This window comes from Diceros bicornis, chromosome X, assembly GCF_020826845.1.
Source record: "Diceros bicornis minor isolate mBicDic1 chromosome X, mDicBic1.mat.cur, whole genome shotgun sequence".
Taxonomy (NCBI): domain Eukaryota; kingdom Metazoa; phylum Chordata; class Mammalia; order Perissodactyla; family Rhinocerotidae; genus Diceros; species Diceros bicornis.
In genome coordinates this window covers 70,684,749-70,702,144 of record NC_080781.1, presented here as the reverse complement: position 1 = coordinate 70,702,144, position 17,396 = coordinate 70,684,749, and the positions used below count along the sequence as shown (strand labels likewise).

The 17,396-nt window shown below is 33.8% G+C and overlaps 1 protein-coding gene across 1 annotated transcript in view; it reads left to right on the top strand.

Annotated features, from left to right (window-relative positions):
* Nucleotides 1–17,396, top strand: part of LOC131401175 (fibronectin type III domain containing protein 3C1-like) — a 50,314-nt gene that overhangs the window by 8,656 nt on the left and 24,262 nt on the right. The window contains exons 2-18 of the mRNA XM_058536242.1: nucleotides 2,652–2,768; nucleotides 3,431–3,553; nucleotides 3,886–3,961; nucleotides 5,406–5,482; nucleotides 7,013–7,277; nucleotides 7,928–8,887; nucleotides 9,402–9,454; nucleotides 9,790–9,932; nucleotides 11,785–11,844; nucleotides 12,203–12,341; nucleotides 12,881–12,934; nucleotides 13,050–13,171; nucleotides 13,256–13,430; nucleotides 14,166–14,252; nucleotides 14,488–14,626; nucleotides 15,259–15,327; nucleotides 15,760–15,878. Of these exons, the coding sequence (XP_058392225.1) occupies nucleotides 2,688–2,768; nucleotides 3,431–3,553; nucleotides 3,886–3,961; nucleotides 5,406–5,482; nucleotides 7,013–7,277; nucleotides 7,928–8,887; nucleotides 9,402–9,454; nucleotides 9,790–9,932; nucleotides 11,785–11,844; nucleotides 12,203–12,341; nucleotides 12,881–12,934; nucleotides 13,050–13,171; nucleotides 13,256–13,430; nucleotides 14,166–14,252; nucleotides 14,488–14,626; nucleotides 15,259–15,327; nucleotides 15,760–15,878 (2,742 nt within the window). The 5' untranslated portion in view covers nucleotides 2,652–2,687. The remainder of the gene's footprint in view (nucleotides 1–2,651; nucleotides 2,769–3,430; nucleotides 3,554–3,885; nucleotides 3,962–5,405; nucleotides 5,483–7,012; nucleotides 7,278–7,927; nucleotides 8,888–9,401; nucleotides 9,455–9,789; nucleotides 9,933–11,784; nucleotides 11,845–12,202; nucleotides 12,342–12,880; nucleotides 12,935–13,049; nucleotides 13,172–13,255; nucleotides 13,431–14,165; nucleotides 14,253–14,487; nucleotides 14,627–15,258; nucleotides 15,328–15,759; nucleotides 15,879–17,396) is intronic.

Here is a 17,396-nt window from a genome sequence, read left to right as displayed (position 1 = left end):
ACAGGGAAATAATGGTAAATTTGTAAAAAGAATAGAACAGCAAAATGGAGGTTTCTGTTTTGTAGAGTTTTATCAAGAGATTTCAAGAGCCTGAAAAGCAAAAGTATTAAAACTGCATTGACAAAGGTAGTTCACCTTATAGAGTAGTTTATTGACCTACCTAACGAGATAAAAAATAGATTTTGTTGGGGAGAGGTATTTAATGAAGCAACCCTAGAAATTCTCCAACCTGGAAAATAAATCTTTGGCAACGAAGCTTTGTCAAACTGTCCTTCATTATGTAATTATTTATCTTACTTTTATTTTAAAGTAAGATAAATTATTCCATTAAAGTAAGATAAATTATCTTCCATTATATTATGGAAGAAAGCTGCATTTAAAGCAGATGTTAAATTAGGTTCTAAATAAGAAAATTATGTTATATTCCTTTTATTCTACCTTTTTCTGTAATAATACTGATTTATCTATAAAAGTTACTAAGGTCTATAGTTTCTGCATTTTGATTATTCAATATTTTTATTGTATATACTAAAAAGGATAAATGTATCTTCATGAAAAAGTAATTGTGATGCCGTTCTTACTCTTAAATTTTGGTTGTTCTCATATAAATAATTATTCATAACATTGATAGAAATTGAAGATCTAAACATGAATTTAGCTTTTAACTTTAAAATGATAAAAGTAATGACCAAAACATATGGGGAAAGAACAAGAAGTTCTCCAAGTTCTAAAAGGAAATTTGATTCTTTATGTAATAGAGATCATTTAGCCTGTAAAACTGAAATACTAAAAACTATCTCTCTAAATGGGGCACTTAATGGTATATAACGTTGACTTGTTAACAGGAACTTTTAAAACATTTATATTTTAGGGAATCTAATACCAATTAATTTTAGTTTCAAAACAATTAAAACTCCCTTCTCAGTTTTTGCTAAAGGATAGTTATCTACCTCAGGCTGCCTACTTTGAATCTGTTGATGTGTGGATATCTCCCGTGATTGAATCAATGATTAAATTAATTCTAGATCTAAGTTGGTACATAGCTATAGAAAAGATAAAGTAGTGAAACAGTAAACTCTGTTAATTTGACATACCATGTGCACCAATGATTGGACGTTCTGATGAAAATGAACAGGTTAAGGGTATCGGAGGGGATATATATATACACACACACATATATATATATACACATATACGTATATATATATACACATAGGTACAAATAGTTGTTGCCACGGTCTCTATTTTTTAAATGTTGTTGTAGGTTGTTTTAAATCTTGATCAATCTAGTCACTAGAATGAACTAGAGAGCAATGACTTTTGTGTGTGTGTGTGTGAGGAAGCTTGGCTGTGAGCTAATATCCGTTGCCAATCTTCCTCTTTTTGCTAAGGAAGATTGGCCCTGAGCTAACATCTGTGCCCATCTTCCTCTATTTTGTACATGGGATGCCTCCACAGCATGGCTTGATGAGTGGTGCATCAGTCTGCGGTGGGGATCTGAACCTACGAACCCCAGGCCCCCAAAGCTAAGCACGTGAACTTAACCACTACCCCACCGGGCTGACCCCTAGAGAGAAATGACTTTTGCTATGAATGAAGCAAACTTTGTGGTGATACAAGAGAGATTTAAATTAGCCTAAGGTACTTTTCACTGTTGAGTAGAAATTTAAAAACATTAAGTTGGTAACTATTTCCTATATCCCTAACCTAAGAAAACATACACATTTTCCTGCTAGATACACTCTATATCTTTATGACTCCCAACTCTTTTCTTTTCAAAAAAAATTGAGTCTTTCATTTATGAAAAGCTGTATCCACAAGTAAAAAGTCTCCTAAGACTAGATCAAAAAACTTGGTAAGGAAATGATGTAAGTAGTGACTAGAATTATGACATAGTGATCATTCTTTGCATCAGTGTTACCAAGGAGTTGTAAAACCACAACAGTACACTTCAGTTGGAGAACTTACCTACCTCCAAGAGGTTCCCCTCTTAGGTATCTTCTTTCTCTACCTTAAAAGAATCATATATTTCTTTTTGATTTTTGTTCAAGTGTTTACGGAATCAAGCACCTGGACTATTACACCATACTTTGTCACTTGGTGCCATCTACACATGAAATAGTTGAACCTGGAAAATATTTTAAGTTTAAAGGTTTGGATTTGAAGCTTTGGATTATGTTTAAGATATTTGGTTTTAGTATCTGAGAGAGTTAAGGTAAATATCTATGTTCATTTCATTTTTAAAGAGATTTAGTTAATTCTAACAGCCTTCTAAGCAATATGAAGTCTTATTTGGCAGTTAACATCATAGACTGGAAGTTAATTGAAGTTTATATGAGTGGATCAAATGACCAATGACTTGATTAACTAAACCATTCTTCACACTGTGAAATGGAGCTATCTTTATTTGTCTTCAAGAGTGAAGAGTTGAACAAGTCAAAATTCTTGACTCCAAATTTTATATTCTTTCATTTATGAAGATCAATGATTATTTTGAAATGTTGCCATAAAACAATTTCAGTGAAGTAAACATTTCCAGAGAGAAAAATTATTTAAGATGGCTTTTCTCAGGAGTGTTTCATCATGTTTTGTCATTTAAAATCACTACTTTGATTTCATTTGATTAATTTAAGATTTCACTTTCTTTTTAGAAACATCACTTATTGTGAAAGCCAATCTTTTTAGACATGACTGAACATGAGCTTGCACCTACTCTTACTGAAATACCTCCTATAGCTCCAGTTATCAATGGGGATCCCATGCATCAGGTAAGTAGAGTTTTGCTTTTCTTTTTCATTGTAACTGGTCAGAGCTTTCTTGGATCTAGTGTTAGCTTTTATTTAGAAAAAGTATGTCACATTTTATTATTGCTCACTTACTTTGGAAGTTTTTGGTCTTTTCACTAGCATTGATTTATCTTCCTTGTAGGCCTTTTAAAATTGCTTGAGACATTTAACACTAGCTTAGGTCACATATCCCCTCCTTTGGGGTTGATTTAGCTACTTTTTCAGCCTCCCTTGATCGGCTCAAAAGTCATGGTGTTGTGTTTTAAAGTTTATACTACCTACAGTTTCTTCTGATGCATAGTTTAAAAATATGACTCTAAAGCAGACTCAAGTTCCTTCATACTCATTCATAGCTGTGAGTTCAACTTTCTAATATTTAAAAGCATCATTTTGAGCAGCAATGATTTCTACCTATGGGATTGTCTCCAGAAAGAAAGAGAGGGTATAATTTAGATTTAGCATTTACTCATTTAATCTATTCAAGAAAAGTATTATCTACATATGTAATGTGAAGAGATGGCTTAATTTTTCTTTGGAGTTAAAAAAAATGAGTAAATATTGTACTTCTAAGCATCATGTCTCATGTCAAAATGAACCAAGATAAAAATGGCCTTATTGAAATTAAAATTACCTCTTTTTGCTAGATGGAGAGTTATCATCAGGACACCACTGTTGGAACACAGTATACTATTAATTATTCACAAATGATGACTCATCCCCAGAGATATACCAGATGGCCGTCTTGTCCTCCATACCAGATACAACAAGTATGTCTGAATTTTACCTTAAGATAAGTTTTGTTTTCTGTTTTTCATTTTTTGAAGGGCTTTTTTGGGGATAGTGGTTGGTCTTTCCATCTCAACGCACCTATTTTCTATGACCTTATATTAAGTTTTACTTGGGTGGGAGAGGACCTGTTCTTACTTAGGGGTATTGAATTTCTCCTAAGTGCCCATTAATCCAATTGTACTCTTCTCCTTGAGCATTTTGAGATCCCCAATAATTAGTGAGTCTGAATATTTTTCAAAAAGTCAATAATGATTTTTTTCATAGATTAATTAACAGAAAAGTACATGATCAAAGAATGGTTTATTTCTAGATTATACTCGTGCAAGTTAACCCTGGGGAGACCCTCACCATCAAGTCTGATGACGGGAATATTCAGAATATTCAAGGTCAGTAGAAGTATAATTAGATGTGTGTTGTTTGATATAAAATAGACTGAATTTAAATATTAGTGTGAAATGACTTTACTAGCAACCTATTCCACTAATATCCTTTCCTGTTTGAGCCAGATTGAATGCTCTTAAATTTACATATTCCTCATAGGTGCATAGTATCAATAGAACCACCAGAGCTCATCTTGCTAGTCTTACTAGAGATCTTCATGCAAGGTACTTTTAAAAATCGAAGATTAATGCGAGAATTTCATTTGAAAAAGTCCAGATTTTGGAGATATTGACAGCCACTGATAGTTTTAGACTATTCTCCTACAGGACGTGACTGCTGAGGCCTTCAGACAGCTCATTCATTCATACATTCAACAAGTATTTCTTTAGTGCCTAGCATGTTCCAGCACTATACTAGACATTTAAGATAGAACAATGTGCAGGAGGATGTGTATGTAATACATATACATATATAAATAATTTTCTGTATATATGTATATTATATATATAGCAAATGTATAGCATATAGAATTGCTTAAGAATTATTTAAAAATTAATAAATATTTACTTCATATAAGATTTACTATTAATTATTTCAAAACAAGATGATTGTTTCTGTTTTTATGCCAATTATTTTATATCCTAAAGTGATTTTGAGCTATGTCTCAAAAATTTTTTAAAACATTATCATTTATCAATGGATTCCATGTGGCAGCTACATAAAGTTTATCATGAACTCATATTTATTATTTTCTCCATTATTAAAAGTAAATTACCATTCTAGGACTTGAAAACCACATATATTTTTAGAACTAAGCACTAATTATAATAATTTCAGGTAAACAAAAGAATGATTACTTATTAAAGTCTCCATTGTGTGTTGTATTGCTAGTTCCTATGTAATGGTATGTTTAAGACAGTAATAATGTCTAATATAAGAGTAAGGCATCACATGAGTAGCATTGGCTCCTTCTCTATATTGTGCTGTTTTCTAAAAATGACCACTTTACTACTATTGGAGAAAAGCCTTAAAATGAAAATTGATTTAAGTTTTCTTATATAACCTCACTATGAGAAATATATTTTATGGTACAGAGTAAAACTTCTATTACTCAACATATAACTATGATAAATGAGAAAGAATGGGTAAGTAAAAGTACAATTATACTGGAAAGTTATAGTTCATTTTTATTAGCAGTAAAATTTGCTGACATTTTTATGATATAAATTTTACCCAATCTCCATTATGTGCTTTGGTTATTTTCCATCAGTTGTGCTGAATTTGCATTGATTCATCTACATTCTTACCTAGCCTCCTTTGCAAGTAAACAACATACACTTTCAAAATGGCTGGCTATTGTTAAAGCTTGGATTTGGTTTTCACTGTGCAAAGTTAAATGAACTTAGTTTAAAGATATTAAAGAATTTAGTAATAATAATTCTCTTTTAGGACCCGCCGATGTACCTCTGATGTCACCAAGTGGTACTTTGCCACCAATATATCTTCCTCCTGGTTACATGTCTCAGGTATACTAGTGTGGTTTTATTTGATGTTTAGCAGTAAGTCATCATTTAACAGTTTTCATTATATCTATATGATAAGGGAACTTCTGGAATACTATTTATTTATTCACTGTTATCATCATTGCTAAAAAGCAATTGCAGTGGTGTTTAACCAAACCACCTCGTAAATAATGCCTTATTCATCTAATGAATTCATATCTCTCCATATTCATTAATCCTCCATTGTTTTTCATTTCTGAGTACTTTAACCAATCTTAATTATCTATTACAATGAGGCAGTAATGGCTTCTGATAGCGTGTGGGTTTAAGTCCCTAAAATTACTTAGTATTTTCAGTTCAGTAGTATTTCATTCTCAGTTGCCAGACTACAAAGTGCACTTTTAAAAAGTTCTTCAAATATTTATCAAGCACCTAATATAGGCAGGGAAGTAGGGCTCCTACAGAAATTAATAAGATATTCCATGGTCTCAGAAATTTTATAATTGAGACTTTCTTTTTCTATTGCACAGCTGCAGAGTTCAAGATTGCACTAAATAAGTTGATATAATATGGTTTGATTCTAAGTGGAATTATCTATTTGGACAATATCTAACAAAAATATAAATGCATATACCCTTTTACCCAACAATTCCACTTAGGGGAATTTATCCTACAGATGTATTTTCACAAATCTGGAATAATAAATGTACAAGATTATTCATTACAATATTGTTTGTAATCACAAAAGGCAGGAAACAACCCACATGCATGTTAATGGGGGACTATGTAGTACATCCACACAATGGAGCACTATGCAGCTGTGCAAAAAAAAATGGGGAAGCTCTATGTACTGATATAGAAAGATCTTCAAGATTCAAATAATGCTACCTTTTATGTAATAAAAAGGAGGAAAAAGAGGCAGGCCTGGTGGTGTAGTAGTTAAGTTTGCACACTCTGCTTTGGTGGCCCAGGTTTCACAGGTTTGGATCCTGGGCACCGACCTACACACCGCTCATCAAGCCATGCTGGTGGCAGGCATCCCACATACAAAATAGAGGAAGATTGGCACAGATGTTAGCTCAGGGACAATCTTCCTCAAGCAAAAAGAGGAAGATTGGCAAAAATGTTAGCTCAAGGACAATCTTCCTCAGCAAAAAAAAAGGAGGAAAAATAAGAATCTGTATTCTTATTTGCTTGTATAGGTGTAAAGAAATTCTGGGAGGAGTCATAAGAAATTAAGAACAGTAGTTATCTACTGTGGGCATTGAGCAGGAAAGTGTTAGAATGGAAACTTCCCATGTATACTTTTTATACTTTATGGTTTTGAATCATGTCAATATATTATCTGTTGTCAAAAATTACCTTTTTGAAAGATATACATGTGGGAAAAGGGAAGAATTATCTTGCTTCCTGATTGACATAGTTTCACTTGATTATTGGTTTTTTGACCCTTCAGGTTTTCTAAATTAAGAGCACAGGATGTAAATCTAAAACTTAGTAGGAAAAATGCTGATTTTATGGATTCTGTTTATATGATCCTGTCTTCTGCCTTAGGTTGTGGAAGATAATGGGATTCGCAAAATTATCATTGTGCCTCAGACAATTGACTATCACAGGACCATGCCTGCTCCTATACAACAAGTATCACACTTCATTGCACCATCCTCTTCTGTGTATCCACAAGCCCCTCAACTGATGTATCCCCCAGCTCAAGGGGAATTTCCACCACCTTACATCCAAGAGCCTGTGCCACAGCAGTTGCCACCACCACCACCGCTGCCACCACCACCAGCAACATTCATATACCATGAGCAACATGGTAGTATATAATTCTCTTAAAAAGGAAATATTTTGAGTTTGTTAAAAGTAACAGGTTTGGGAAATTATTAAAATGAGAAAAGTAGAATGTAGTAACATTTCTATGAATGATTGCATTTCGTTCATGTATATTAGGATTGATGACAGTAAGTACTGGCTTGTGTCTTAGGCAAAATACTCATAAACAGAATTTTCTATAAATTTTTTTATACTTTGATATAGCATGTGATGTATGATATTTCTTTTTATTGGCTTGGAGGGTTGTCAAGCAACCTTCCAATTATATTTCCAATAATATTGGAAAATCATATAAGAATATTTTGATTATTAATGCTATACAGTGGAAATATAAAAGACACTAAAGGGTCAACATTACAATCACCTTAGGACTTTGAAATTTTGAAGTGGAGTTACTCTCTAGGAAAACATTATCTGTATTTCCTAATGTTTTTCTTTCTGTATATATCGATGCATTATAAAAATATGCACACACACATACCCCTAATATCTGTATTAAAGCAAAGTAGGAAAAATTTTAAAAGTAAAGTATGGCTTATCAGTGCTTTCCTGTTGGTTTTAAAAAAAGATTTAAAAGACCTTCAGATATGTAATTATTATAATTATTAAATAGTATTTCATTGTCTCTTTTAGAAACCTATTCCCATGAAAGAGCAAATTATAACCAACTTGATGAAAGGTCTGCTAAAATGGGAGAATATATGAAGAAAAAAATGAGAGAATGCCAAGTTGATGGACACAAGAATAGCTATGTGGTTAACAACACCTCTTTGCTTGTGAACAAAACTAATGATTTTTCCAGTATTCCTGGTATTCCAAGTACTTACACTGTGGACTGTGCTCCAGGCACCTACACTGTTGACAATACTTTGAGCACCTTCACTGTGGACAGTGCTCCACACACCTACACTGTTGATAGTACCTCAAGCACCTACACTGTGGACAATACTTCGAGCACCTACACTGTGGACAGTGTTCCACACACCTACGCTGTCGAGAATACTTTGAGCACCTACACTGTGAACAATACTTTGAGCACTTACACTGTGGACAATGCTCCGAGTACCTACACTGTGAACAATGCTCCGAGCACCAACACTGCAAACAATGCTCTGAACATTTACACTGCTGACAATACTCCCAATACTTACACTGTTGACAACCCTCCAAGCACTTACATTGCTGATAATACTCCCAGCGATTCTTCTACTGACCATGCTTCTAGTACTTCCACCACAGACACTTCTCTGCACCCTTCCACCACTGATGGTATTCCGAGCCCTCCCAGCACTAATCATGCCCCCGAGACTTCCACCTCTGACAGTACTCTCAGACCATCATCTATTGACAGTACTCCAAGTTCTTCTATTTCTGACCGTACTCCCAACACTCCCATCTCTGAAAGTGCTCTCAGCACTTCTGCTACTGATGGTGCTCTCAGTACTTCCAATGCTGCCAGCATTTCCGATGCTTCCAGTGCTCATATTGAGACTAGTGATGGAAAGAAACAAAGTGCTACAGGAAGTGGAGACATTAAGCAGAAACCAGACGGAAAACAAAACAAGAGCCCATCATCAAATGCTGCAGAAAAAGGTAAGGTCAGGAGTTTGATTTTGGTGCCAGTGAATAAACATCCTAATGTTTGGGAATCTCGGTGCATTTTAAATACTTAGGTGCCATTTTCTGCTTCCATTTCCTCTTGTCTTCTTTGTACCCCTACCTCTAAATTCTTAAGGAAACCACAATTAGGCTGCCTTTTTAAATCATACACCATCCTCATGAAAAATGTGCCGGGTATCTTATATGCACACCACATAATTTTTTTCTAGTTGCCTACCAGTGAAACATTGCAAATTACTCTACAGTCCTAACTAGTTCAAGTGATTTTTTTAAATTGGGAGCTTTTGTTCATTTTTTTTTTAGAGTTTAACAGTACACACTTTAGACTACTCTCCTCTTTTAAAATTTTTAATGTAAATTGCTACTAGGTGTTTAGTAGATCTCTTGGTGATGATGTATTTGTAGTTGAATAATAGACATCTAACTTCTTTCTCTTTTTTCTGCCAGTGTAATATCTTGTTTTGGGGTGCTTCTTTTTTACTTTTAGAATGCAGAACAGAACATGGAAAATCATGCTGTTTCAGCATAGAGAAACCTGTAGTAAGTAACTAAAGTGAATATTTAAGTATTCCTTTTACTTTACTTTGTCACTCTAAAACATGCAAATTCACTGATATTTTTCTATAGTACAGTTTTAATTTGAATCCTTTACCTAATTAAAATTTCATAACCTCCTTTAGCTACTCAATACATAAATATCCAGTGTGGCTTTGTTAAAGATAATATTAATGGCTCATTGTTTAATCACAGTATTTAAGCACCTAATAAGAGGATAAAATTACTTAGCATAAACCAAGACTTAGGGAAAGATTATATCATAAATTAGAGATTATCATTTTTAAGTACCCTACTTGAATTTTTGTTATTTATTTTAGGTTTCTGATATTCAATCAAGATCTGCTGTTATTTCATGGAAACTGCATGGTTCTGAGAAATGTGACCATACTAAATCTCCTGTAATATTTGAATTGGCAATATCTCACAGCAGTAAAAATGGAAAATATAAAAATGTGTATACGTAAGTCTCCTTTTAATCATCTGTCATTTCTCATAATTCAATTAAAATATGCTATCTAAACATGTGACATGTTACATTTACTTACTCAACTTATACCTAGGCTGAGTTCTAAAGGTTTTTATGCAATTTTTTCCAAGCTTTGAATGCAATTTTCTACAGAAATTGTTTTATAAATGGTGGTAGGTTGTCAGGTTAGTCCTCAAAATTCATTGAATCATAAATCATGCACCACATAATGAAGTTTCTGTCAGTGACAGACTGCATACACGACGGTAGTCCCATAAGATTGGTACCCTATAGCCTAGGTGTATAGTAGGCTATATCATCTAGGTTTGTGTAAGCACACTCTATGATGTTTGCACAACGATGAAATTACCTAACGATGCATTTCTCAGAACGTATTCCCATTGTTAAGTGATGCGTGATTGTATGTTAGAGCTGAGAGGGACCTTCAATATCAACTGGTCCATTCTCTTCAGTTTACAGCTTTCCTATTTGACAGGTTTAGACTCGGGGAAGAAGAGATTCCCTCCAATTCTCCTTTCTCTTTTTTTCCACTTAGGTCATTTTAGGGAAAAAGAAAGTTGCACATGATGGTAGGCCTTTGGGTACACAAGCAAGGTATTTACATTGCAATGGGAATTTAAGACTTGGGCTCTCCTGGGAATTTCATTACAGGAGCTAGTTATAGGTGGAGCTATGATAGTAGCAGGAAGAGCTTAGGAATGTGCTCAGAAGACAGGACCAGGACTAGGAAGGATACAGTGGAGGACACAGCAAAAACATACCCAACCACTCCCAACAGCTTCTCGAGTAGATAGGGACATGCAATCTGAAAGAGAGCAAACTGAGAGAGGCACAGTGGAAAGGAAATCCCAAGAAAGGAAGAAAGAGAAATTCATTTGCCCATGAAACAACTAGGCAAGATATAAATCAGAGATCTGGAGCTGTCTGTACAGCACTTTAAAAATCATAACACATCTTAAACTTTATTTGCTAGAATTTGTCATCTTTATTCAGAGACTTAAAGTGAAAACTTGAATGTAATTAGTTATTATGTAAAGTTTTACTTCTTTTTTAATTAGTAGCTAGAAATTTTAAATTTTATAATTGCAATACACAATCTTCTATATTGGGTAGAGGGATAGAAAGATGTAAAACGTGATGAAAAACTTTGTATAAAATTAAGTTTTGCATGAATTTACATGGTGGTCTTTTTCTGGTTGTATGTATTTCACAAAAGTCCTTAAAAAAATATACCCTTGCCTATACCTCTAATCACTCTAAAACCTTGAGTGGTCTTTGCTTAGAAGTATAAGCCTTTGCTTAGAGGTAACAATCTTTTAGCTCTTTTCAAAGGCTATTTCAGGGTTTAGAGCCTGAAGGACCTCCTTGAGGTGATAGAATACACCTAGGAACTTATGATTGCTCAGGAAGATGTAAGTGTGGGAGCACAGCCACTCTATCCACTGTAGCACATAGGTGCCCACCTCAGCAAGATTGTTCTGTGTGACTGAACGAATAAATTGCATGATGCATGATGTCTTTGACGCTTTTCATATCAACACTGTTTAAAATAAGCTAGTTAAAGACAAATCTGTATTATTACAGTGCAAAAGTTGCAGTGGTAAAAGGATAAAATTTCATTTCTTAAAACTGTTAATTTGACATTCAAATGAAGAATTTTGAATTATTAATATCATGTTTTGCATTTATATGAAATGGGTTAAAGTTATCTAAACTTCAAGGAGAATTGTCTTCTTTGTTTATCAGTTGAATATACAAGATTAGTACTGTTACTTAGCTTTTAAGTATGTGTGAGATCCATTATAAACAAAGGTTATCTTCACAGTGGTGATGGAGTTACATTTACTCTACTTGATCTACAACCATCCATGGCCTATTTTGTAAGGTAAGAACTCCATTCTACACAACCTCCCCCTACTCTGTAGCCAGCCAGACTCCCCAGTCTGTATTAGTTCACTATTTATGATTCCTGCAGTCAGCCTTGATACTTGCCAGCAGAGTGGCCTTTCTTTCAAGCTTCAAAACAACCCCGTCCAACTCCAGCATTAGTTCACTTTCTTTCATTTAGAACAGGTGGGAGGGTGATTTGGGAGCCATTATCAGCAAGGATACAGCTTTGCTCTATTAGAAAAATTTTTATAATTATCTTCTAAGAAATGTGTCTGGAGACTCATGTTTGCAATTTAGTACATATGTTAGGATAAATATTTGAAAGCTTACAACAATTGTCATTACATTTTTAGAATTACAAGTCTAAGAGGCTCAGCACACAGAATGGTGTCTGAAGTGGTTAGCTTCACAACTCCAGGTTGCAAACCAGACCCTCCACTTGCACCCAAACTGATTAACCGATCCAAGAGCAGCCTGAATTTACATTGGAAGGTAAAGCTTTTACTGCCAAAAGCTCCTCAACATGTTTTTTTTTTAATTTGAAGACATTCTTTCTACTTTGCTCTGAATTTTAAATATGAAATTATGAATACCTCATCTGACTTATTTCCCTAACACTTTTCCTTCTCTGTAATCATCTCTCTTTTCTTTCTATCTATATAAACGATCAAGTAAATTGAGAAATGTCAATCAGAATTTCAATAATTAATAAAGTGCCAATTTCTACAACCTAAATTTATTTATAATTGTAGTTACCAATAAATCTACCTCTCAATTTACTTAAGTAGTAACTTTCTTCATTGCATAAAATTTGGAAAACACAGCAAAACATAGAATTTGGGTATGTCTATAGAGTGTAAAAAAGTGCATTTTAACTTTAAAATCTAGATTGCTTCAAACACAATGAAAGCAGATTAATTTACAGTAATTTCTATCACTTTAATTATATATATATATATATATATACACGTACATACATATTTATTGTATAAAAGCAAGCCATCATAATTTTATCTTTCTGATATTTTTAGGGCTCCAACGATAATGGTTCCAAAATAAACAGCTTCCTTTTGGAATGGGATGAGGTAAGAATTTTTATTTTTAAAAAGCACTTGTTTGTAAATGATTATTAATATTATGATGAATTTTTGTTATTTGTAGCATTTTATAATATTCTAATATTTTGTGTATATTACCAAGGGCAAAGGTGAAGACTTCAAAAGTTGCTATGTGGGTACCATGAAACAGCACAAGATCCTTAAACTGAATGCTTCTACAAAATATTCATTCAGATTAGCTGCCAAAAATAACTTTGGCTTGAGGTACACTGAATTATTGCAATATTTAAAGGCCTATACTTCAATAAAACCCTGAAACTAATTTTTCCATCTTAATTTATTTTTCAGTGATTTCAGTGAAATAGCAGTCTTTCATACATCAGGAACTATGCCTCCAACACCTTCACCCCCGAAACTAAAAGAAGCAGGAATCTGTAATATGACATTAGAATGGTGTGCCCCAACTAACACAAGCCCAAATGACGGTCTTACTTATGTACTAGAAATGGAGGAAGCAGGATCCGTAAGTTTTCTTTTCATATGCTTTAATCTTCAACTTCAGTCTTAGGTACATTTTATATGCATTTTACACTGAAAAAATTTGTTTGATTAATTTAATTTCTATCAATCACTGCGTGATTCCTGAGTCTCTGTGTTCTGGGTGGGACCAATGCAGACCTCCAGTTAGGCAAGCCTGCACAGGGAGATCTGAAGGTACCCAAGTCCCTGCAAATTAGCTAGAAGCAGCAATAGCCATAACAACAGAATAGAGACTCACAGAATTGTGTTAGTTCTTCAACTTTAGGCCTGTCCCAGATGACCTTGCATGGTCACACAGATCCTTTGCATATTTCTATGAGGGCAAGCCCTTTCCTCATCTCCCTGGATTCCTGATGTAGGTAGGCAAACTGCTTCATTCCCTTCTGAACTTTCCAGTCTATACTGGATAGGCTACTAAACTTAAAGAGCAGCTGTAAATTTTGTTATGCATATTTCACCACATTTGAAATAAAGCAACTAACATTAAGAAGTGTTCTGTGTAAGTAATATGCTAAGTGCCTTCATATACATTATCTCATTACATCTTGAAAAAAAGAGGCCCTTTAAAGTAAAAATTATCTCCATTTTTTTATATAGAGAAAATGAGGTTCAGAGACGCTAAGGGACTTACTCAAGACCACGCAGGTGGAAAATAAGTTAAGTTGGAACTTGAACCCAAGCCTGCCTGATTCCTAAGTTCATTGTTTTTCATTTCCAGGGGCTGGGTTTTAAACCTAAATACAATGGAGAAGACCTCTCATGCACTATAAGAAATCTTCAGAGGAGTACTACATACAAGTTCAGGGTATGTGGCTATAATTTATAAATTAGTATCATATTTTTAATATAAAATTATACTCTTCACTAAAGATAAAAATGAATGTCTTTTTTGGTTGAAATTAAACCTTATTTGGCACTTAGTTCTCAGAAATTTACAGTCAAATAACTTGCCTTATAATATTATTTACAAACTATGCATACTTTCAAATCAGACATTTATTTCCTGTGGTCAACCAAGATATTCTCTTTTACTCAAATAGATCTTTGCCTACAGTATGGAAGGAAGGAGTAACCCCAGTGGAGAGGTAAAATATACTACCTGTCCAGACAAGCCTGGATCCCCTAAAAAACCATATACAAAGGGAAAGATCCATGCACACAGAGTGAAAATTGGATGGGGTAAGTAATGTGTTTGTGTTTACAATTTATCTTCTCTGTCTTAATATTAACTATTGAGAAGTAATCTTCCTCTAATTGCCCTCAGCTTTATAAAATATTCTCTTAATCATTTGTATATGAAATATTTCACCATATAAATGTTTAGTTGTTAACTATATTGTTTTTTCTTGTTCTCTCTTGGGTTCTCTATTGTTATCTCATTAATTCACACATGAACAAATTACTGAACTTTATATGGGCCTTTAAAAATTACAGTTATTCCAAGTAAGATTATTTCTAATATAGAGGCCACAATTAGAAGGACACATCAATGATAAACTGTCAACTTGACAAGAAAATATATTTATACAAGTTATTTTGCCTCTAAACTGGCAAAATCAACTTTAAGGTACATATACTTAGCATTTCAGTCTCTTCCAAAGAACTTTAAAATATTAAATGTTTCATGTCCAATAGTCTAAGCATGTAACTTGGCTTATGTTTTTTATCATCTTTCTTAATATCTGAATATTAATATCCTATTAAGTTTAATGTTTGTGTTTTTTCCTCCATGAAAATTTTTAATTTATAACATTTCTAGTGAAAGACTTAAGTCTATTCAAGAATAATTTTAATTTTATTTCTCTTTTCAGAACCACCCAAAGATAATGGTGGGACATACATTTCAAGTTATAGTTTAGAAGTTAGTGAAAATTCAGATGGTAAGGCATCATGATTTTTTTTAAGTTTTTTATTTTGAAATAATTTTAGACTTACCTAGAAGTTGCAAAAATAGTATAGAGAATTCCCATGTATAACTTCCACTCAGCTTCTCCTAATATTAATATCTTACATAACCATAGTACAATTATCAAAATCAGGAAATTGGCTTTGGTACAATACACTAAGTAAACCCCAGAACTTACTTCAATTTCTCCAGTTTTGGGTAGTAAATCATGTTTAGTTACTGATCTTTTATGATTTTATGGCCAATTCTACAGGGAATATAATTATTTAACTATTGTAAATAGGTAATTGGACCACAGTTAATTTCCAAAATGGTTATTTGTTAGTATACACGAGATAACAACAGGAACCCACAAATTTATAAGCTACCTATAAATAAATTGCATAAATTTTCTTTATCCCTTCAGTGAATTTCTGGAACATAATCTACAATGGAACCACAAGGGAATTTCTATATGATCACCTGCAACCTGGTACTACATATAAACTGAGAGTCTTTTGCACTTCACCTATAGGCCAAAGCCAGGTGAGGAAAGAAAAAGGGAAAAGTTTTTAAATTGAAAATTGAAATGAACTGCATCATATTACTATAGGCATACCTCAGAGATATTACAGGTTCGGTTCCAGACTCCCCCAATAAAGCAAATATCATGATAAAGCAAGTCATGAATTTCACAGTGCATATGAAAGTTATGTTTATACTATAGTTATTTTATTAAGTGTACAATAGCATTATGTCTAAAAAAACAATGTACGTACCTTAATTAAAAAATAGTTTATTGCTAAACAATGCTAACTATCATCTGAGCCTTCAGCAAGTCATAATCTTTTTGCTGCTAGAGGGTCTTCCCTCAGTGTTGATGGCTGCTAACTGATCAGGTGGTGGTTGTGGAAGTTTCTTAATATAAGACAAGGAAGTTGGCCACATTGATTGACTCTTCCTTTCAAGAATGATGTCTCTGTAGCATGCAATGCTATTTGATAACATTTTACCCACAGTAGAACTTCTTTCAAAACTGGAGTCAGTCCTCTCAAACCCTGCCATTGCTTTATCAACTAAGTTTATGTAATATTCTAATCCTTTGTTGTCATTTCAACAATCTTCACAGCATCATCACCAGGAGTACACTCTATCTCAAGAAACCACTTTCTTTGCTCATCCATGAGAAGCAATTCTTCATCTGTTAAAGTTTTATCACGAGATTACAGCAATTCAGTCACATCTTCAGGCTCCACTTCTAATTCTAGTTCTCTTGCTATTTCCACCACATTGGCAGTTACTTCCTCCACTGAAGTCTTGAACCTCTCAAAATCATCCAGGAGGGTTGGAATCAACTTCCTCCAAACTCCTGTTAATGTTGATATTTTGACCTCTTCCCATGCATCACAAGTGTTCTGTGTGCGTGTGTGTGCACGCGCGCGTGTGTAGGTTTTTTTTTTTTTTTTATTGAGGTAACATTGACGCTGCTCTGAATTTTTGTTTTGTGGTTACCAGATGGTTTGTATAAAAGTTCTCATAGATGAGATAGTCCTTTTTCTGCTGATAGCACCTTATCTTCATTTGCCTATGCAGGTTCAGTCCTTTTCCTCTTCCCCTTCTATGCTTTTGCTGTCACATATTATCTCTTTTTGTATTGCGAGTTTGTTACCAAATTGAAGTGGTTATAGTTATTTTTAATGCTTCCCTTGCCTTTAACCTAAATGTTAATAATTAAGTGTATACTATTACATTCTGATACAGATTTGCAATTTTCTGATTCTGTTTATCTATTTATCCCCCAGCTCAGCTTTGTATACCCTTGCCTTTTTGTTTCAGGTTGGACAGCTCCTTTCAACATTTCTTGTAAGGCAGGTTTAGCGGTGACGAACTCCCTCAGCTTTTGTCTGTCTGGGAAGGCCTTTATTTCTCCATATTTGAAAGATAACTTGCTGGATAGAGTATCCTTGGCTGACTGTTCTTATCTTTCAATATTTTGAATATATCATTCCACTCTCTCCTGGTCTGTAGGGTTTCTACTGAGAAATCTGCTGATAGCCTGATGGA